The 23,200-nt window shown below is 39.1% G+C and overlaps 1 protein-coding gene across 2 annotated transcripts in view; it reads right to left on the reverse strand.

The window, feature by feature from the left end:
• Positions 1-23,200, reverse strand: part of LOC123717920 (transmembrane protein 131) — a 40,726-nt gene that overhangs the window by 3,743 nt on the left and 13,783 nt on the right. For both annotated transcript variants that reach the window (XR_006754896.1, XM_045674193.1), the window contains exons 5-21: positions 20,022-20,144; positions 19,420-19,583; positions 17,021-17,150; positions 16,123-16,249; positions 15,741-15,839; positions 14,728-14,896; positions 13,892-14,015; positions 13,096-13,260; positions 12,490-12,660; positions 10,897-11,082; positions 9,570-9,679; positions 6,159-6,274; positions 5,140-5,285; positions 3,845-4,116; positions 3,360-3,563; positions 2,006-2,114; positions 25-1,312 (exon numbers count right to left, since the gene is read on the reverse strand). Coding sequence is in view for 1 of the 2 variants with exons in the window: in XM_045674193.1 (XP_045530149.1) it covers positions 25-1,312; positions 2,006-2,114; positions 3,360-3,563; positions 3,845-4,116; positions 5,140-5,285; positions 6,159-6,274; positions 9,570-9,679; positions 10,897-11,082; positions 12,490-12,660; positions 13,096-13,260; positions 13,892-14,015; positions 14,728-14,896; positions 15,741-15,839; positions 16,123-16,249; positions 17,021-17,150; positions 19,420-19,583; positions 20,022-20,144 (3,703 nt within the window). In the remaining variant the exon portion in view is untranslated. The remainder of the gene's footprint in view (positions 1-24; positions 1,313-2,005; positions 2,115-3,359; positions 3,564-3,844; positions 4,117-5,139; positions 5,286-6,158; positions 6,275-9,569; positions 9,680-10,896; positions 11,083-12,489; positions 12,661-13,095; positions 13,261-13,891; positions 14,016-14,727; positions 14,897-15,740; positions 15,840-16,122; positions 16,250-17,020; positions 17,151-19,419; positions 19,584-20,021; positions 20,145-23,200) is intronic.

Genomic DNA, 23,200 nt, shown 5'->3' on the forward strand with positions numbered 1-23,200 from the left:
AAATGAAATAAAAAAAAGTCTTACCAAGGAAATCTCTAGCAGACGTGGACGGCGTAAACGGCAACCGCTCAGGTGTTCCGATCGCAGGCCTCCAGGCGAACTCGGGCTCCGGCCTCGGCGGCTCCGGTGCTCCATTATAATAAAACAGGGAGTTATCAGTATTATTCTCCCGCCTACGGACGTCCGACCCGATGGGGGCAAGCGGGGGCCCCGCGACGACCGAGCTCCACGACGCCCCCCAGCGGACATTGCCCCTGCTTTCCCCAATCTCTCCCGGTTCAACGTTCTCCTTCACGGCGACGGACCTCGGGGGAGTTGCAGCCCGCTGCGCTCGGCGTTTTTCCTTCCTCACATGTGGCCGAGTGTTCTTCCTGACAGTCTCGTCGTTTCGCCTCTCCCGCCGATTGTTAGGGGAGCGTCGGGCAACTTGAACCTTGGGAGGAGATTGCGTCCTGATGGGGCTTATTTTTGGCTCCACTATGGTTTCTTCGGGCGAGTCGCGCGCGTCCAATTCCGCATCTGCCGTATAAGCTTCATCGTTGTCCTGCTCGTCCACCTGAGTGGATTCGTCGGACGCGCTGGACGCCTCTATCTCCTCCGGTTTCTCTGGCTCCTTTTCGACCACCTCTTCCTTCTTTTCTTTCTCCTCCAGATCCTCACTGGATCGGGAGGAATCGTCGTCTGTGCGTCTCAGAACTTCCGTGCGCCATCTTTCGAAGGCTATCCTTTCTGCGCGTGGGTCTGTTCTTCTGGTGGGGCGCTTTCGCCTCGAGGGAGGGGCTCTGGGGGGTGGCGGTTGGGTGACCGTGGTGGTCGCCGCGATTTCTCGCAGATCTAAGGGGGGGCGGATAGATGGCGCTCGGGTGGATCTCGCCCTGCGCAGGAGTCGCTCGGAGTCGTACACGGCGGTGAATAGGAGAACGGCAAGTATTATAAATGTGAGTGTATTGACGAAGTTCCGGATTGGGGCGTCCCATGGGTGTTTCGGGAACGTGGGGGCGCAGCGGGTCAGGAGTTTGACGGGAACGGTGGCCAGTAGGGTGTACTCGACGGGACCTAGGTCGGAAAGGAGCCGGAGCTTTGCGGATTGGCGGGAAAGGGTGTAGTCCGGGGTGAACGCGAGGTGTATGGGGGCGGTCTGATTGGGGGCGAGGGTTAAGGGGGCACAGGGGTAGACGCGGAAGCCCCGTCCGCGGCACCCTTGGCGAGAAATGTCCCACCCGTGTAGGTGGATGGAAACTCTACCAGTGTTACGAGCAACTATGCGTCGTCGCACTACAGCGGAACGGGTGCTCGACACACACTCTTCCACCTGGAAATAAATAAAAATGAAATAAATCAATGGCGCTACAACCTTTTTAGGTCTGGGCCTCAGATTCTGTATCTGTTTCATGATCATTTGTTAATCGAATAGGCAAGTACGTGATCAGCCTTCTGTGCCTGACACATGCCGACGACTTTTTGGGTCTAATGCAAGGTTCCTCACGATGTTTTCCTTCACCGTTCGAGCATGTAAGAGCATGTAAGAAAGAAAATCCATTGGTGCACAGCCGGGGATCGAACCTACGACTTCAGGGATGAGAGTCGCACGCTGAAGCCACTAGGCTAACACTGCTAGTGGCTTCAGCAATATATTAATCATTAAATATGAATATATCACATATTATCTATTTTTTGTGTTTATAACAGCGGAATTAATATAAAACGGTATATTTTAACTTAAACATATTGTTTGACAAATTAAAAAATATATTTAAAGAATTCTACAATGCCAACCAAAACGTCAAGTTTTGACAGCTGTCAGGCCAACTTTTCCAGTAAGTTTGACATATTTGACAGCGCTCAAGCGATCGTAATTTGACATTCGAATTGACCTAAGATTGTCAAAACAGTTCTAGCCATTAAATATATATATTTGACATAGGCCGGCCACGCAGTCTGTCATACAGAGTGACCATTGCTTGTCATTAGATGGTCCGTATCCCCTGTGCAATAAAAAACTAACCTCAAAATGAAATATGGAGGATGGTCCAGGTCGCCTTCCGCCCAAATCAAAGCTCGGCACCGCCCCCACACCGTTCAACTGTACTCCTTCTAATATCGTCAAATTATTTCTGAAAAAAAAAAAACTTTTGTGTCATAGACAAATATCTAAAGATCATGTTAATTATAAAACATATTATTTTAAATTACCATTAATTTTGTATTTGTTTTAAATGTAAAAATTTTGTCTTGTATATTAACCAATACTAACAAGTTCTAATTGACTAAACAGCTTGTCAATTGTGACTGTGAAAAGTGTGTTTAAATTTATATGTATTAAAAGTTTCTGTATATAGTATATGTAGTGTATGCAAGCTGTACTAGATAATTAAATATATGGGAAGGTGAGATCTAAGAACCTAAAAACCCTACGGTTAATAAGTACAGGATGTCTGCTCCAAGAGGCCTAAGGTAACAGACGGAGCTCTAGTAGGATCTGAGGTTCAAGGTGGTGGGATTATCTCAAAGCCATCGGGCATCACCACAACAATTAAGGGCTCGAAGGACTCTTCACTTGGAGAGGAAGCGAAGGAAACATTATCTTAAATACTAGTTACAACCTATTCACACATTATATATTGTTGTGAGCTCTTGACTCCTGACATTTAACATATAAATTTAAAGAAACATTACAAATACACTAGCCGGCAAACAGTACACATTGGATCAGGTCAATACTATAATAGTATGTTACAATTTTAAAAGATAATTTATACATCTCAAATATTTGTGAACTGATTTTGATGAATCTTCATTAGGGAGTGTTCAAGTGTTACGTAACGAATTTGGGGGGGGGGGTCCTCTTGAACTGCGGAATTGATTATATTATTTTCGACTTTCCAGTACTTTACACCACACAATGGTAAGTTTTAGGTATAAAGAGTCACAAGGGTTGGTCACGAAACGTTTGACTATTGGATACAGAAACGTTACGGCGCGTGTCATGGGGGGGAGGGGGTCAAAAATCTCCAAAAATTGCGTGTCTTATTACTTGAACGCTCCCTTAATAGAAATATCGAAGGATACAGATGAAGTCTGTTTACGGACGATAGTTTAACGTAACGACGTAAAAAAAAACATACAACAACATATTGTTAAAATAATTGTATACTAAGTCTTCGTCGAAACGAGATAGAGACGCAAGCGTACAATGAGCGTAACGGGACAATGCGCGTAACTGTACAATGAGCGTAACGGGACAATGCGCGTAATTATACAATTAGTGTAACGGGACAATGAATCGTGTGTTTTCGTGAGTTCAGCGGGCGTTCATCGATTTATTACACGCTATCATGTCAAAACAATAAAATCCATACCTTAAATACAAATACGTAGTCAAACTGGCAGCCTGCTTAGGTGTGAAGTTCACACGCACGTCCACCTCCGCCCGCGGCTCGAGCCACACCACGTCCCCCTCCCACGACCTCGCCTCCCCCTTCACCCCCCTCCACTCCTCTATTGAGAAGGAGTCCGACCAGACACAGGAGGTAGATTTACACCAGCTCGATTCACCGCCCGCCCTGAATATAGAAATACGTTATATATAAATCTTAGTAAACTCCGAGACGGCTGAAGCGATTTTGATGAAATTTTTTGTGTGTGTTCAAGAGGTTTAGATTTTTTTTTTAAAACTCTCTCGTACAGACAGGCGCTACCGGGGACTTTATAATTATGTTAAGATTTATTTATTAATATAATTTAAGTTGCGTTGGCACATCTTCATCTTCATCTTCACGTTGGGGGAGTCATAAGTGTCGCTATTATTAATAAAAAAAAGCAACAACACACGATAGTAACATACTCTTTAGGCAAGCCGTCAGTGATCGTAGGGGCCAAGGCGGGCTGCACCAAAATCGGTTTACTCGAAGGATTGCGAACGCGCAGCCACACGAGCCCCCGCCCCCCAACAGGGACCAGACCCACGCCCCCCAACTCCTTAGCCTCACTTGCTCCATTTACCCCACTTTCTCCATTTTTAAGGGAGCTTGTAGCATTGGGGTCGACAACACCACTGCTAACGATAAGGCGTGGCCACGTATGTTCTATCATGACGTCGACAGGTGTTTGTATCACCTGAAAATTTTAATAAAATCAATTCATAATTTCATTTATTTATTAAACAACAGTTGGCGTGAAGAAGCCTACATAAAATTCAGAGTCAATTAACAGTAAGGTAATAAATAATAGGTTTCTACTAACGCATTTTAAAATTCCGCGGTTCTAGCAACTCCTATAACAAGGTTAAACCCGCCCCCACTAATATAATACAAGTAATCGCCCATATACCAAAAGAAATCCCCCTATATAACACAAGTAATCCCCCATATAACAAAAGAAATCCCCCTATATAACACAAGTAATCCCCCATATAACAAAAGAAATCCCCCTATATAACACAAGTAATCCCCCATATAACAAAAGAAATCCCTCTATATAACACAAGTAAACCCCCATATAACAAAAGAAATCCCCCTATATAACACAAGTAATCCCCCATATAACAAAAGAAATCCCCCTATATAACACAAGTAATCCCTCATATAACAAAAGAAATCCCCCTATATAACACAAGTAATCCCCCATATAACAAAAGAAATCCCCCTATATAACACAAGTAATCCCCCATATAACAAAAGAAATCCCCCTATATAACACAAGTAATCCCCCATATAACAAAAGAAATCCCCCTATATAACACAAGTAATCCCCCATATAACAAAAGAAATCCCCCTATATAACACAAGTAATCCCCGATATAACAAAAGTAATCACCCCATATACCACAAGTAATCCCCAAATTAACACAAGTAATCCCGCATACCACGGGGATTATACAAGTTATATTTCTGTACTGTGGCATTTATAATGATGTTTACGCATAGATTTCGTTCATAAAATACTTTTTTCTCCATTTTTTATTTAAATTTTGAGAAAAAATTATACTACTAACTTTAACAAGAATAGTTTAACGTAAATCATTTGTATATAACGCGTTATATGGTGTTATAGATGCGCATTATGCGAGAATACTGTTTTCCGCATTTCTACTGTGTTATAGGAGGGATTACTGTACAGTTTAAAAACAAACAGACATACCTGTGTCGTATGTAGATATATAGAGTAATTTGTGTGAGTCAAACTATTCCCAAATTGTTCCAGGCGTGTCTGCAACGCATGTATGTCTGCACGGATTGTGTCCGCCCAGTTGTTTCCCTTGGATCTCTCCAGCCACAACAGACCAGCTGAAAATCATTATATCATCTAAATAGTGTTATAATAATATCGAATTAACTTTAAAGTCTAAAAGTTTATGATAGCTGTCAGATATCTACGGAATTAAAAATCAGAGTATAAAGAAGTTAAGAAGGGCCTAGTAAGTGGGACCCGGTTATGAAGGGCCTAGTTACATGGCACCTGGTTAGAAGGGCCTTGTTTAGTGGGACCTGGTTAAGAAGGATCTAGTTAAGTGGGACATGGTAAAAAGGGTCTAGCTATTTGGGACATGGTTAAGGGTCTAGTTAAGTGGGGACCTGGTTAAGATGGGACATGGTTAAAAAGGGCCTAGTTAAATAGCACCTAGTTAAGAAGGGTCTAATTAAGTGGGACCTGGTTAAGAACGGTCTAGTTAAGTGGGACATGGTTAACAAGGGTCTAGCTATATGGAACATGGTTAAGGGTCAAGTTAAGTGGGGACCTAGTTAATTGGGGACCTGGTTAAGATGGGACTAGTTAAGAGGGACATGGTTAAGTAGGGCCCAACTAAGTACAGCATAAGAATATCAGCTATCAGATATGTCGGAAATACATGATACATCAACCTTTAAATGCTTCTTTCCGTCTTTAACTTTCTCATTTCACTCTTTTTTACATAAAACAAACGTCGGGCAAGATTTTGTTTTATTTTATAGTACGGTCCCGTGCAGGAGGTTCACCGGATAAGCCGGCCTTTTAAGTCGACTTGGGTTCAAGTGGTAGCTGGTTCTATGTAATGGTGATACCCTTAAGCTTAAAAATAGTTTTATTAGTAAGAAAATCTTGGTACAAAACCCTTAAGATCCCTAGTAACCATGTTTCACTGTAGTGTATAGAAGAGAATTATTACAGAAGATACTCACCCGAAGAGTCCAAAGGCAGTCCCGTATAGCAATTGGGTTCGCACAGTTTCTCAGGTTCATAATGAATGTGTCCCACAGTATGTCGACCTGGTCCAACCTCTGTGCTGTCCAGTGGGCTGAAATACATACATTTTTTCATATATTTGGAATATAAATAACAGTCAATAACTATTAATTAATTGTTTTCCTATTCCAATAAATATGTAAATAAATAATTATATTTCTTAGATTAGATTCTTTAGATTAATAATATTGTTACGAAGACGGGTCGACTACAATGTTTCTAGGTTTTTCCACTAGTTAGAGAACTTTTCAGCAGGCTGTAATATGATTTCTGACTGTTTCAGGAGAGGGTCAATCACATATTAGAAAATTGTAATTTCCATAATGTTACCCTAGTTTTCAGGAAGCTGAAACATTTTTCAGTCCGTTTCAGAACATCTGTAGGAGAGTGGTGCAGTTTTCAGGAGACCGGTTTTCAGGCGTTTTCAGGCCTAGGTATAACCCTTTGATGAAGGAATATTCTAGACCAAACTTCTAGGTGTGAGACAAGGACGAAATGATACGAGAGAGAGAGAGAAAAGATCAGAACTTTCTCGAAACTAGACTGAGCACTCTAGAACGCCGTACGACAAGGACGGAGCAACGTGCGAAAGAGACAAAGAGTGCGGACGTTCTAGAATTGTGCAATCGCTACTCAGTAGCTATCCCGCCTAGAGAGTTCTCGAATATTGTTTAGAATTATGCCCAGGGATATATAAGCGAGCCGAAACGCGACTAGTCACCTTTAGTTTTGAATGCGATAACAAGAGAGAAACACGGAAGCGATAAAGTGAATACAAGTGATAAAGTACTGTGTGTCGTGTGCATAAGTGAAGTAATTAGTGACTGTGTTTTTGTGTGTTATAAGTGCATCTCTGCAATTAATTTGTGCCCATAAATTCCTCATTGATTTTTCAAGAAATCTACGGCGATTTCTATCCGATCCCCTAGCTCGTAACAATATATTATGTGTTTATGATGTTTCATTTAATTTGTTTGTTAGTTAGTTTTTGACATTTAAATTTTAATATGAAGTTTATATTATATTTGATAGACCATATCGAAATATAAAAGAGATAAGATAAAAATGATTGTTTTCAAGTAAAATATTAAATACAACAACACATTTGAGTTTCATTCGTCATTTATATATATACTTAACAGTTCATTCTATATATACATAAGGATTTAAGCATTCAACCATAAGTCTCAGCGCACGCACTTGCACGTTAACTGTGCGTGCGTATACGCGCGGAACGTGCATATTTGTGGTTCACACGAGTGTCGATAAAGTTTCTTTAAGATTAAATTTGTAATGTATATGTGATTGTTTATTTTGAATATGTTACATATATAAAAATTAATATAAAATTATTTTTGAAATAAAATTACTTGAAATTGTAGAGCGCGGAATCAAGAAATTCCGCAACGATAATAAAACCTAACAGAGATGTGAATACGAGGTATACGTTCTGTCCCACTCCAACGCACCTGCGCTATACGTCACCGATCACGCCAGACCGATGTGAAAGTGTTTTCAGCAAAATATGGGATCACCACATATTTTCAGATATTAAGACGATATCAAGCCTCAAACTAATGCATCTTATTTCAGTTACCATAAACCTATAGTTACATATAATAAACAAATAATTATAATAGCATAAGTTGAGGAATAAAAAAAAAAACTCGGAGTTTTTTAACTTAACTTTAACTCTTACAAAAGTTTTTATGGAGAGAAATTTGTTTTTATTCCAGTCTATGGGGTAACATAGTTAAAACGTCCCATATGTTGATATGTACTGAAAAGGTTGGCTCAGTAAAATATTGTTACGAGCTAGGGGATCGGGTAGAAATCGCCGTAGATTTCTTGAAAAATCAATGAGGAATTTATGGGCACAAATTAATTGCAGAGATGCACTTATAACACAAAAACAATCACTAATTACTTCACTTATGCACACTTTACGCAGTACTTTATCACTTGTATTCACTTTATCGCTTCCTTGTTTCTCTCTTGTTATCGCATTCAAAACTAAAGGCGACTAATCCCGTTTCGGCTCGCTTATATATCCCTGGGAATAATTCTAAACAATATTCGAGAACTTTCTAGGCGGGCTTGCTACTGAGAAGCGATTGCACAATTCTAGAACGTCCACACTCTTTGTCTCTTTCGCACGTTGCTCTGTCCTTGTCGTACGGCGTTCTAGAGTGCTCAGTCTAGTTTCGCGAAAGTTCTGATCTTCTCTCTCTGTCTCTTGTATCATTTCGATCTTGTCTCACACCTAGAAAATTCGGCCTAGAATATTCCTTCATCAAAGGGGTATAACTAGGCCTGAAAACGCCTGAAAACGGGTTTCCTGAAAACTGCACTATTCGACTACACATGTTCTGAAACCGACTGAAAAAAGGTTTCAGCTTCCTGAAAACTAGGGTAACATTATGGAAATTACCATTTTCTAATATGTGATTGACCCTCTCCTGAAATGGTCAGATCTCATATTACAGCCTGCTGAAAAGTTCTCTAACTAGTGGAAAAATCTAGAAACATTGCAGTCGACCCGTCTTGGTAACATTTGATTTTTTTATTATTTTAGTTTGAGATTAGTAATTCTATATTTTTATAAGATTAGAATTTTATTTTTTATTGTTTTTCCTTAATAGGGTTGCCAGCCGCTTGTTAGCGACGAGGCCACCCGTTGCATCCCTTATAATTTTTATGTATTATTAGCTGCCCCCGCGAACTTCGTTTCTCCTGAATGTGGTTATAGTTACCCTTAATACCGTGACACGAAAGAATAATTTCACTGTATTATCGTCACTATAATTTGAATTTTATTTACACTTCGGTCTAAGTAACACGGGGTTGGCTATGCTAACACCAAAAATAATAGGAATAATTGAATTTCACGGTATTTCGTTTACTACAAAATAAATTTAATTTATACTTTAGCCTCAATAACACGTGGTAATCATGATATTGAATTGTAGCTTATATGACACGTTTGTCGGTTTACCATAGCAGTGCCATCTATTGATTACATACTGAATCCAGTCTCAATCAATCAAAGTATCGACATTTGTTAGAATCTTTTGGAGTTAACAGATAATTGTGACTGTCAATTAATTAAAATAAAATTGCGACTATAATTAAAGATCTAAGCTATCCTATCTCTTAAGTTGGACCAGACTGCTCACGGTGTGACAATTTAATTTAAAATCGGTTAAGTAGTTTAGGAGTCCATCGCGAACAAACATCGTGACAGGAGATTTATATATATATTAAGATTTGTTTGTATATAAATGTAACGTATTATCATAAATAAATGTTATGTATGAAAACGCGTGAAAAAGCGAAAAAAAACTTACACAAATTTGAGTGCGTCCTGTGTGTGTGTGTCGACGTATGACACCCCTGTAACCCTCATCCAAAGAGACATCGTGCTGTCTACGACAAGAGGCGCCACCGCACCCGCGTACTGGAATATAATTTGTGTTAAGTATCTAAATTATAGACCGGCTACATTACGTGGGCTAACATAGAAAAAAATATTTTTAAGAAAAACACTTTTTGAACGGATTAAAGCTATGCCACCGTGACCACGCACGCTAAAAAGCACGCGAAACGTCGGAATTAGAATTATGTAAATAAATATAAGTTTTAATAATAAAACATAGCTTTAATCCGTTCAAAAAATGTTTTTCTTAATGTAAAAGCTATTTTAACAAAAGACAATACTATGTGCAAAAATATTTTTGATAGATTAGATATATGGCCTTCGATACAACGATTATAGAGGTCATACTTTTGGGTACCATTATCATAATACGATTTGTCTTTACGTTGATGCATTATCTTGAGGTTTGAGAACAGGAAAACATCGAGCACTATTGAACAGCTCAGAACCATTCATTCGTTGTTTTCGATCGAGTGTAAGCTCGTACCCCCCACTTTGAAAAAAAGTATCCTAAGATAAGTTCCCTTTGATATGTTTAGTCTCGTAATTTTGATGTTTTTTTGTCGGTATCAGCGTCCTTGGGATATCCACTGTGTGCATGAGTCTGGAGTGTTTATCAAGCCTAGACTTCAATAGTATTCGTAGTAGTAGTTCTTCACTCAAAATGGAGCGTTCAAGATTCTTGAAACCCCCCCCCCCCTCATAACGCACCGTAACGTTTTCTGTATCCAATAGTAAAACGTTTCGTGACCAACCCCAGTGACTCTTTACACCTAAAACTTACCAATATGTGGTGTAAAGTACTGGAAAGTCGAAAATAATCGCGACACGTTTTACAAGAGGACTGCCCCCCCCCCCTCCAATTCGTTACGTAACACTTGAACTGCTCCCAAAGACAATATCGCACAAACTAATAGTACGACAGTTGTTAAATCTGTTGAAAGTTAGGCTTAACGAAAAAACATGAATTTCTGGTCATCTATCAGTCAGTCTACGACGTTTCAGCACTTTTTTTATGTAAACATTTTATTAAAAAGAGTGGCAGAGAGTTTCTTGCCAGTTCTACTTGCCAGATTTACGCCCTACTACCAGTTCGCAATTGACTTGCGAAATGTTAATTTACAATTAATTTAACTTCTTTTCTGACGTTCATAAATGTACTTCGTTACCTATATGAATAAAGTTATTTTGAGTTGGAGTGTAAACCAAAAAATTACATAAATAATAGAAACTCTTACAGGTGCGGCAGCTGGCAACACTGGCGATATGGCCGCAAGTCGTCCGCTGTGCGCTCGTAGCGTCAGCGTCGCGTGCGTGAACGCGTACGCTGTTTGAGCACGAATCGAACCCACCACAACGCCTTCTCGGGCTGGTGCTACCACACGCAACCAGGCTTTCGACCAGCCGTAGGGCGGGACGCATTGCTGTAAACATTTTTGATGACCTTCTAATTTATATGGTATATTTAGAATGCGGGTAAAAAAATTATATGGTACATCTAGAATGCGGGTAAAAGATTTATGTGGTACATCTAGAATGCGGGTAAAAGATTTATATGTTACATCTAGAATGCGGGTATAAGATTTATATGGTACATCTAGAATGCGGGTAAAAGATTTATATGGTACATCTAGAACGCGGGTAAAAGATTTATATGGTACATCTAGAATGCGGGTAAAAGATTTATATGGTACTTCTAGAATGCGGGTAAAAGATTTATATGGTACTTCTAGAATGCGGGTAAAAGATTTATATGGTACTTCTAGAATGCGGGTAAAAGATTTATATGGTACTTCTAGAATGCGGGTAAAAGATTTATATGGTACATCTAGAATGCGGGTAAAAGATTTATATGGTACTTCTAGAATGCGGGTAAAAGATTTATATGGTACTTCTAGAATGCGGGTAAAAGATTTATATGGTACATCTAGAATGCGGGTAAAAGATTTATATGGTACTTCTAGAATGCGGGTAAAAGATTTATATGGTACTTCTAGAATGCGGGTAAAAGATTTATATGGTACATCTAGAATGCGGGTAAAAGATTTATATGGTACTTCTAGAATGCGGGTAAAAGATTTATATGGTACTTCTAGAATGCGGGTAAAAGATTTATATGGTACATCTAGAATGCGGGTAAAAGATTTATATGGTACTTCTAGAATGCGGGTAAAAGATTTATATGGTACTTCTAGAATGCGGGTAAAAGATTTATATGGTACATCTAGAATGCGGGTAAAAGATTTATATGGTACTTCTAGAATGCGGGTAAAAGATTTATATGGTACTTCTAGAATGCGGGTAAAAGATTTATATGGTACTTCTAGAATGCGGGTAAAAGATTTATATGGTACTTCTAGAATGCGGGTAAAAGATTTATATGGTACTTCAGAAAACGGGTAAAAGATGGACAGTTGAATTAACAAAATGGACTAGACGTACCTTATAGAACTATCGGGAGAAAACTAGATGAATGTTGCTCAAGACATAAAAAATGGAAAAATATGGAGAATTTTATCCTTAAAGAGGGTATATCCATACAAATACACTAAAAGTAACCTCGTTTTCTAGAACTTTTGAGACCCGGGCCTCAGATTTCTGAATTTGTTTCATGACCATTTGTTGATGTAATAGGCAAGTAGGTAGGACACCTGTACCTGACCGACGACTTTTTGGGAGTTAGGCAAGGAGGTCAGGATGTTTTGCCTCACCGTTCGAGCAACTAGTAAATATAGGTACATTGGTGCCTAGCCTGGATCAAACCTACGACCTCAGGGATGAGGTCGTACAACAATGATAGGTAAACAAATAAACGATAAAATTATTCTCACCGGTGCAGCATTAGTGAGCGTGGCAGAGGCCCCCGGCAACGTGGCACTTAGGCCGGTGACGCACAGTTCGACGCAGGCGCGGTTGCGCAGGCGCAGACCTACGCGCCACGTCGTCGACGTACCGACCACGCCCAAGTCCAAATTTCCATCCGAATTGGGCCAATCCCATTCCTTAAAACAAATATTAATTAGATAATCAAGCTGTATAAAAAATACTAGACACGGCAAAGGCGTTTTTACTTTATTAACACCTAAGCATAGACAATATGTATAAAAATAGTATTAGTAATTGAAAAGCCATTTAGTTAATAAGGGTGGTTAAATATAAATAAGAGTTATAGAAGCGATATTTTAATATACTGTATTACTATGATATATATAATGAATTGTTTGTAAAAAAATATATATATTCTAAAACTAAAGTATGAAATTAGCCATCAAAATGTTACTTTTTCCAGACATTGTTCACAAGCATGGCTGTCGACATCGATCGACTCATCAGTGACCGTTTTGTCTCATGTGATTTTATATTAATATTTTAATTATAGTATCCTTAATAACAAAGTTGGTTTAGAATAGTTAGAATAGTTTAAAAAAAATACTTACAAATGAAAAATTGCCATTATAAAGCCGCAGCGGTATATGATACTGCGAGAGATTCGTGTGTACTGTTATACGCGTGTCAATCGTATCCGGCAACGTATGGAGACGCAGCGTGAGGAGCGAGCCCAAGTCGCCCGGGTTTAGCACCAGGGGCGTGTTTCCTTTAACCTGGAAGCATATGCACACATAACACTATGGATAAATTGGAATTTATACAGATAGAGAAATAAATAGAGAGGGAAAGAGAGAAAAAGGGATAGGGAAATAGAGAGGGAAAGAGATAGGGAGATAGAGAGGAAAAGAGATAGGGAGACAGAGAGGAAAAGAGATAGGGAAATATAGATGGAAATAGATAGGGAGACAGAGAGGAAAAGAGATAGGGAAAGAGATTGGGAAATAGAGAGGGAAAGAGATAGGGAGATAGAGAGGGAAAGAGATAGGGAGATAGAGAGGGAAAGAGATAAAGGGGGACGAGAGGGGGGGAAGAAAGAGAAAGCTACAGAATGAGAGAAAGATAGAGTAACCAAGAGATAAATAGATAGAGCTATAGAGTAATAAGATAGCTATAGAAAAGTATATAGATAGAGATAGTGAAATAGATAAAGATAGTGGGAAAGAGGGGGAGCGGTTTAAATAGAGGGAGAAAGAGAAGGAAGGAGATGAAGATAGTGGCAGACAGAAATACGTATGAGTTTTATGTTATTTGTATTCAGTTATACAGTTTTATTTCAAAAAAATATTTCAATCAGCGGAAGGCCATTAAACATATCGAATTCCAAAGTACTAAAAAAAAGTTTACCTCAAAAAATGGCAACACCTCGTCAGGCAGATGCACCGCAGTGATACGAATCGGCGCCTCAAACTGATTGTGGGCGAAGACTTCACGCTCTTTGAACGCTGTCTTCTCATCAGACGTTATTATACTGGAAAAAAAAAACAAATTAAATTTCTCAACAACAAAGCCCGCGAACACAGGCTCCACCACCACGTGATTCTCTTGACCACCACGGACCCACGGAAAAGACTTAAAAGACAGAACCATTCCAATGATGAAGAAGATGAATTATTATGGAACATAAGATACAGGTATCACTCATACTCAGTGGCAATGAAGACAGAGGATATAGGCCGAGAGAAAAACTTTCGGTACTCTATTAAAATAGCAAATCATCAAACAACACTGATTTTAAAACAAATATCGCAAATTAATTAGAAGTAGCCTGTCCAGCACTAGTCCCAGGCCCTTCCATCAACTAGATAATCGTTAACTTTATAGTAAGCTTTACAAAGCCTTATTTAATACATTTCTTAAATTTATTAAAAGGCAGAGATAAAACTGATTTCTGGAATTTTATTCAATACGAGCATCCATTTTCCCAGAAAATAATTACCAACTTTAGATAGTAATTAATTAACTAATTAATATGATAAATGCAAAATTGTGTTTCAGCACCGTCGTGCGACATTTTTACTTAACGTTTAAACACGGTCACGCACGTCCGGCGCAGGCGCCGATCAGAGAGCAACTCAACTCAAGAATACATTCTACGCACTACTGACAATTTGACCATGACATATTACGTGGCGTTGCCATTCTAATAAACCCTTAATTTAAAAAAAAAAATTGAGACTCACTCGAGCGTATCCGGTTGAAAGGCGAGCGTCCCGGGCAAGAGCGTGAGGCTGTATGGCACGGAGGCCTTGCCCAGGCGCACGCAGCCCCCGCACCAGGCCACGCCCTCTTTGCTCTCGCCGTTGCTTTGCTCGTCCACCTTCTGGCGGGACAACGCCCAAAGCTCTGCATCTGTAGTGATAAAGCGACCATTTATCATTTGGATATAGTGCACCGGCTCTACGGGTCACACGTACGTACGTACGTACGTACACGCTTTTGGACGTACCATATAACTCAGGCGAACGTATTTATTTTTAGCTTTAAACTATTTCCCGATCCACTAATATCTAATCATCCTATGTGTTAGTAATTATTTGTAACAGTTCGTATGAATCAGGAATCCTCTCCGGCAAAGGCCTCCTCCAAGGCTTGCCATCTTTCTCTATCTCGAGCTATTTGCATCCATTGAGGATCCGAGATTTTTTTGACATCCTGGTGGGCCCAGGCCACGCTCGATGGGATGATGACTCTCCATGAAGTTACTTCTTTCGTCCACCTGTGATCTGTTAGGCGCGCTACATGACCCGCCCGCTTCCAGTTCAGTTTTTTGGCACGGCTTACTGCATCCATTGCTTTGGTCTCTGATCTTATTTTTGTGTCTGATCTTGTCTACCTTTTTAATGTTTAGCATGCTCCTTTCCATGCCTCGTTGACATGTATTTATGTTGTTTTTTGTTTTATTTGTAAATTTGACATATGCATGTCAAACATGGAACAAGGCGTGAATCCATAACTTTTTAAGCCCTATAGGTATATCATTTTTAAATGTTTCTTTATTTAATCTTTTTCAGGCGAACGTATACATGTTAAAAAAGTTTCTATAGAGGGAAACCTATTTTTATTCTTACTTTGGTTAATAATTGAGATCTCTTCTATTACTTTAAATAATATTTTAAAATATTTTTACCAGCAAGCAAGTCGAAAAAATGCCTCGAGTGGAAAAAAAACCGTCTTAGTCAAAATTTAAACTTACAGTTAAATGTGAGTTTCGCGACTCTGGTGAAGTCCTCAAACGGCTCCAAATGTGACTTGAGCACTGTCAAGTGTGCTCCACTATGGACGTCTGCTCCACCTGGAAATGTCATATTTGATTAATAACAAAAAACATGGAATATGTAAATATAAGTGAGAGGGGTGGGGGGGGGGGGGGGGGGTTGATTGAATATCGATCTTTAATAAACTGTCTAGAGATTCAATTAACTATCTACTTTAACTTACTTACTTAACTATATTATATTATATATTCCAGAAATGCGATTTTGATTCCAAGACAAGAAGACATTACGAATATCTAATTAAAATTACAAAATAAAACTAATTTATTGAGATCGTTAAATAAACAGTGCGCTACTGACCATTAGCGACATGCGCATGCGCACAAGGCGGCGGAGGTGCTGGTGCGGTTCTCCAGCAGCTGGCCGCGTCTAGAGCTGCGTCTAGCCTCACGCCAGATGCTGCACTGTTCGCCGCTTCCACGAACACCTGGAACCCCGTGTTTATTAATTGTTTAATGCAATTGATTTATAATATAACTGTGTTCTGTGGCATGCTTTAATGAAGTGTTATAATATAAGCTTTCTTAATATATGTATCTAAACTAAAAACATTTTGTTAAATATTCGTGTATCTAATATGTTGGCGACCTTTGAGACGAACTCCAATTGTCCACAATATTTTTTACTTACGCGCATTCGTCAATTTTTATCAAATTACATTTGCACTGTGACGAAATGAAACGAGCGCTTAATTGGATTAATTTATTATTTATAGATAAGTGGTTAGGTTGATATACAAGAAATAAATATGTATTTATTAATTAGTAATCTTACAGCAAAATATATAATAAAAGGGTGCGTCCATGCGAATGTGCGCTCGCGAGCCCGTCAACTGCGCGCGTGCAACTCATTCAAGGCTCGTATAAGGCATACGTGCGTGCGCGTCTACGTAATCTGTTTTGGCTTTGTATATTGTCTAAATGTTTGTTTGTTTTATGGTATTCTATGGTGCGGTGGAAAATATCAACATCTTAATTAGTCATAGTTAGATAAAACCCAAAACATTGGCGAGTTACGCAAATAATTTGTGTTCGTTTGATAATTTTTTTTTTATTAAATACGGAAATAAACATGTTTTAAGAACAATTATTATACATTCCGTCTTAAATCTACTTTTGTAATCCCATCACACCCCTCACCAACATTAGCTATAAAAATATAAACGAAACAAATTCAGATTTTTTTTAGATCGACTCACAGAATGCTCAGGGTCATTGGAGCCCCGTGGGCGAAGCCTCAAGTGCAGCGGTCGTGTGTGTTCCCCGGGTGGTGCACTACGGGCTTCCACGCACACTACTAATCCACCTCCCGGGATGTTCGCCTTGATCCTAAAAATACAGAGGAATCACTAATAAAGAGGAAACATTTGTCAATCTCTCAAAGTTGCGGACAAAAGGCTCATTACTGTAGCCTTCTACCGAGGGATCCAACACGATGGATGTCTGCAGCCACGATAAATTAAAAAAAAGTTACGCCATGGCTACCAAACTATTGAGCCACCTTCCTGGAAGTTATATATCACTGCCGTGTAATGCCTACAAGGGGTAGGCGACATTTAAAGGCATGGTGTCTTTACAGGGAGAGTATTTGGACCATAAGTTTTGACAACAATTATAATTAACTGTTCTCATTATTATGATAATTTATGTATTAATTTAATCATACAGCTAAATTATATACAACTTAAAACAATTACACTAAACATATCCAAAAGTGGAATACCTGATAATATACACAAAAAGGTTCAAATATTTACGAAAAGAAAACTGAATAGAAAATGATTGAAGACGTAATACCTAAGTCGACTGTGCCAGATAGTATGTACGTGTAGGTGTATGTGGAGCTCATGATGCAGTTGATTTAGCGCTATGGATTTAAGCATTTCTTTATGTAATAGAATGCTGTTTGCATCAAAGGCTCATCAAATGTTAAGTGATACCGCCACCCATGGACACACATTACAAGAAGGCTCACACTTGCAGGCGTTACAGAATTAGTACGCTTTTTCTTGAAGGACCCTAAGTCTAATTGGTTTAGAAAAACTAGTGGTTCCACATAGTGGTGGTGCGCGGTAAAAACTGTTTCAAAACGCTCAGTTGTGGAACGGACGTCGAGGTGGAACTCCGTATTCGATGATGAATGACCTCGAATTTCGATGATGAAACTCAGCTGCTGGTATTAATAAACAACTCCTATGAACACTCTCCCTGGCACGCATACTTAGACCATAAGATTTATAACAAACTTATAAAAATAAACTGTTCTTATAACATTATGATAATTAATTTGACATTTGCATTAATTCAGTTGATTGTGCGGTATTGTAAACTCCATGTTTTAATTATCTTAATATATATAAATCTCCTGTCACGATGTCTGTCCGCGATGGACTCCTAAACTACTTAATAGATTTTAAATTAAATTGGCACACCGTGAGCAGTCTGGTCCAACTTAAGAGATAGGATAGCTTAGATCTTTAATTATAGTCGCAATTTTATTTTAATTAATTGACAGTCACAATTATCTGTTAACTCCAAAAGATTCTAACAGATGTCGATACTTTTCGACTGGATTGAGTAAGTAATCTATAGATGGCACTGCTCTGGTAAACCGACAAACGTGTCATATAAGCTACAATTCAATATCATGATTAGCACGTGTTATTGAGGCTAAAGTATAAATTAAATTTATTTTGTAGTAAACGAAATACCGTGAAATTCAATTATTCCTATTATTTTTGGTGTTAGCATAGCCAACCCCGTGTTACTTAGACCGAAGTGTAAATAAAATTCAAATTATAGTGACGATAATACAGTGAAATTATTCTTTCGTGTCACGGTATCAAGGCTAACTAAAACCACATTAAGAAGAAACGAAGTTCGCGGTGGCAGCTAGTATACTATGTATGTATTTTATTATTACGGAGCAATTCGAAGTTGCCAACCAGATGTCGCTCCAGGAAACGGTCAGCAAACACTCATGAAGAAGGCCGATCCTTCTTCGCATTACCAGCGTGTCGTTTTGGGATTTAGTTATTAATTGTATGCTTAACAGATACGATTTATGCAGCCGTTTCGTATCTATGTTCTTTTGCTTGATTATAATGACGTCTTATGTGTATATGATATCCGAGAAAGTTTGAGACTTCGTTTTTATAAAAAAATACATAAAAAATAGCTTTTACACATTAAGAAAAACACTATTTAAACAGATTGAAGCTATGTATTATTATTATAAACTTATAATTATTAACATAATTTTAAATTTTTTGACGTTTCGCGTGCTTTACAGCGTGCGTGGTCACGGTGACTGAAGGCAAAAGGTGTTGAATGTCAAAAGTATCACAGCTGCAGAGTAAGTTGTATTATCTGTATTTTTTTCCCCGAAGTTGGTATCGACTAAAAGATGACGGGTTTTTACAGAAATGACTCACGGTGTCCTACGCGGAACCCGAAGACAAACAATTATAAGTTTTAATCCGTTCAAAGAGTGTTTTTCTTAAAATACATAAATTCCATCCATCTATTATCAACCCCTTATAATCTTTATATAGAAAAACATTTGCCTGATCCAGTATAATAAAGAATTTGTACTCACCGCACATACGCAGCCAAGGGCTGTTTGTGAGTTGGAGAAATCCTTAATCGGACGAGCGCCCGCCTTTCTCTGGGGGGGATGGTCCAGATATCGCGAGGGGCTCTGGACTCCCCACTAGCGAGGCGAAGACCTAGCCATCCGCCAGACGAGTAAACTTCGCTCACCTTCAAATAGATATTACATTTGCATCCCTTGATCTTCAGATTTCTGAGTCGTGGTTATCGTTCACTTAATAGGCAAGTTGGTGACCAGGCCTGATAGGTGTCACATGACAACCCCAGCATCGTGAGATGTGCGGAACGTATTTTTCAAGAAATTAAGTACATTCCAGTATCAGGCGAAACTTATATTCATACATGGATGACATTATCACCCAAAATGTGGAAAAGAAAAAAATAAGAGAAAATAAGTGTGTGCCCATACATTTTAGTGGGTGCCTTTAAAACATTTTTAGCTCGTATCTCCCAGGTAACTGTAAAAACATTCTGGTAACACTAGTAAATCGCAAGTCTGGTAGGTTAAATATTCCCATTTAAGTTAATCGGAAAAAATATTAAATTTCAATAGTGGTAACAATAAAAAACTCTCATTTCTGTACATACCTGTATATTTTTATCGGTGGGATTATACAAGGTGAGCTCCGGTTCGACAGATGCATTGTGAGGCACACGCAATCCAACAAGTGGCCAAACGTCATATTCACTGGCCACGCCTATCGCTGACACCTGAACACGAAATTTAAAATTATCCGACACACATCAATAGACTTCATTTATATTGTTAGTTATATGTCAAGTGTCAAAGTTTCGTGAGTTTGTTAGTCTGTGAAAAAGGCGCGAGTTTCTGCTTGTCATTTCAATCTTTAGAAACATTTCTTTGTTAAAATATTATTGAATTTTAATTTAGATCTTGAAGGGATTTTATGAAATAAACTATAAATGTTGATTCCATAATTCTTTCCCGTAATTAATTCATTAAAATTAAAAATTAATTAATTACTTACATTGTCTCCATGTATTAATAAATATATTTATTATATTTAAGATTTTTTGTTGTATAACTAAGATTATATATATTATTTCAGCAACAAAATAGAGTTTCAGTCATCATATTGTTACGAGCTAGGGGATCGGATAGAAAATGCCGTAGATTTCTTCAAGGGTTTATTTCTTGAAAAATCAATGAGGAATTTATGGGCACAAAATTAATTGCAGAGATTCACTAATAACACACAAAAACACAGTCACTAAATACTTCACTTATGCACACTTCACACAGTACTTTATCACTTATATTCACTTTATTCGCACTTTATCGCTTCGGTGTTTCTCTCGTGTAATCGCATTCAAAACTAAGTGACTAGTCGCGTTTCGGCTCGCTTATATATCCCTGGGAATAATTCTAAACAATATTCGAGAACTTTCTAGGCGGCCTTGCTACTGAGTAGCGATTGCACAATTCTAGAACGTTCGCACTCTTTGTCTCTTTCGCACGTTGCTCCGTCCTTGTCGTTCGGCGTTCTAGAGTGCTCGTCTAGTTTCGAGAAAGTTCTGATCTTCTCTCTCTCTCTCTCGTATCATTTCGTCCTTGTCTCACACCTAGAAAGTTCGGTCTAGAATATTCCTTCATCAAAGGGGTATAACTAGGCCTGAAAACGCCTGAAAACGGGTCTCCTGAAAACTGCACCACTCGACTACACATGTTCTGAAACTGACTGAAAAAATGTTTCAGCTTCCTGAAAACTAGGGTAACATTATGGAAATTACAATAAACTAATATGTGATTGAGCCTCTCCTGAAACGGTCAGAAATCATATTTCAGCCTGCTGAAAAGTTCTCTAACTAGTGGAAAAATCTAGAAACATTGTAGTCGACCCGTCTTCGTAACACTACCCCCTCATTAGACATGCTCGTCCCGAGCATCATTACTCCCTTTATAGGTGGCCATTATCTTTTCCCATCGAGTCTGCGGATCCTTAACAGCTGCACAAGCTCTACATTTCTTGATCCAGTCTTCTACATCTTCACGATAATGTATCCAATAAAACATTTCCTTAACCTTCATAAGAGTCCGTTTTACTCCTAAATGTCCACTAGACAAGTCACTATGACACATTTCTAATATGTCGCGAACCTTGAATCTTGGCACAACAAACTGCAAATGATCGCCTTGAGCATTTTTCAATTTGCGACATAACACTCCATTATGTAGAACTAAACTATCCCATTGAGCCCAGTAACTCTTAGTAGTGGTACTTGTAGATGCAACTTTACTCCATTGCGGCTTGACAGCTGAAGATTTCATCCAGTCCAGAATGGGTTTAATGTCAGAATCTTGATGTTGCTCTTCCTGAATTAATTTACCACACCAATCTGGACTAATGGTATCCGTTCTTAGTATCCTCACTGGTTCATTATCCCTTCCATCCTCTTCGTTAACTTTATCGCACGGTCCTTGAGACACATCATCTGAACTCCTTAGCTCTCTTTCATGAGTAGATAACATGTCAGAAAATTTTTTTAATTGTCCCTCTGCCTTTGATAGAAGTATTGACAGGGCTTCCTTATAGTTATCCAGAACTGTTCGAACTGCGTTCCACTCTTGTTGATTACTAGCCTGTCCGTCCACATTGATTACTCTACAGGCGTCATAACCACTTTTTGAAGAGTTGCCTTTAAAACAAACTTCCTGCTCTCCACACTTGAACATTCCTTTTTCCAGATCTATCTTACACTTATAATACTTCATGAAGTCTAATCCGATTATGCAGTCATCTACTATGTCGGCAAGAACAACCTTGTGTCTGTATAAACTTCCACCAATCTTGAAGGTTGCGATACCTTCTCCCCGATCGGTTATGCGCTGACCTGTTGCCGTCACAAGCTGTACAATTCCTCTAGAAGGGCTTTTATAAAATGTCTTTAAAAGCTGGTATCTGATCACTGTTCGTGAAGCTCCTGTATCAAGTGTCAGATCACACTTAGTGCCATTGACTTCTCCTTCGATAACTAAGGTATTCCCACGTCTAACCTTCACATCACCTCGGAAGTCTTTCTTAGGGCACGAAAACCTCATATGCCCTACTTCCCCACAGGTGTAACAGGTTGACCCACGTTGACCATTAGCTTTTTCCGTGATAGCCCTAATGCGGTAAGGTCGATGATCCTTGCAAAATGCTTCCACTTCCAACGCATGAGCAAGAGCATCCTTAAGGTCCTTATGGTGACCGAGGTTCACAGCCATTCGAATTTCACGGTCTCGAATACCGTCGACAAAAGCTTGAACCAACATCTTGTCTGCAACATCTGGTGAGGATGCGTAGGCCTTCCTTACCAGCTTCTCTATTTCAAGTCCCCATTTTTGCAAACTTTCATTTGTCTGTTGTATTCTATCCTTCAATTGCGCCCTATAAACGTGCTCTAAATGTGCGTCTCCATACCGTGATTCCAGGGCATCTAGCAGTTGCTTCAACGTCACCTTACCTTTCTTGGTATCTAATATGGAGAGGGCTTCGTCTCGCAGTCCCAGAATAAGGGCGGTAACAGCTTGATCGTCAGTCCACCCGTTTGACTTTGCTACAGTCTCAAACTGCAGCTTCTACGCGCCCCATGAAGATGTACCATCAAAGGGAGGTACTTTCAGATTTCCAGGTGGTGCTACAGTCGTGACAACACCAGTGGTCTTCAGGCATTGGATTTCATTTTCTATTCCAAGGATACGTTTATCCTGCTTGGATAGCTTACAATCCATATCAGATTCCAAAGTCTCGATTTTTTTATCT

This window comes from Pieris brassicae, chromosome 13, assembly GCF_905147105.1.
Source record: "Pieris brassicae chromosome 13, ilPieBrab1.1, whole genome shotgun sequence".
In the NCBI taxonomy this organism is placed as follows: Eukaryota; Metazoa; Arthropoda; class Insecta; order Lepidoptera; family Pieridae; genus Pieris; species Pieris brassicae.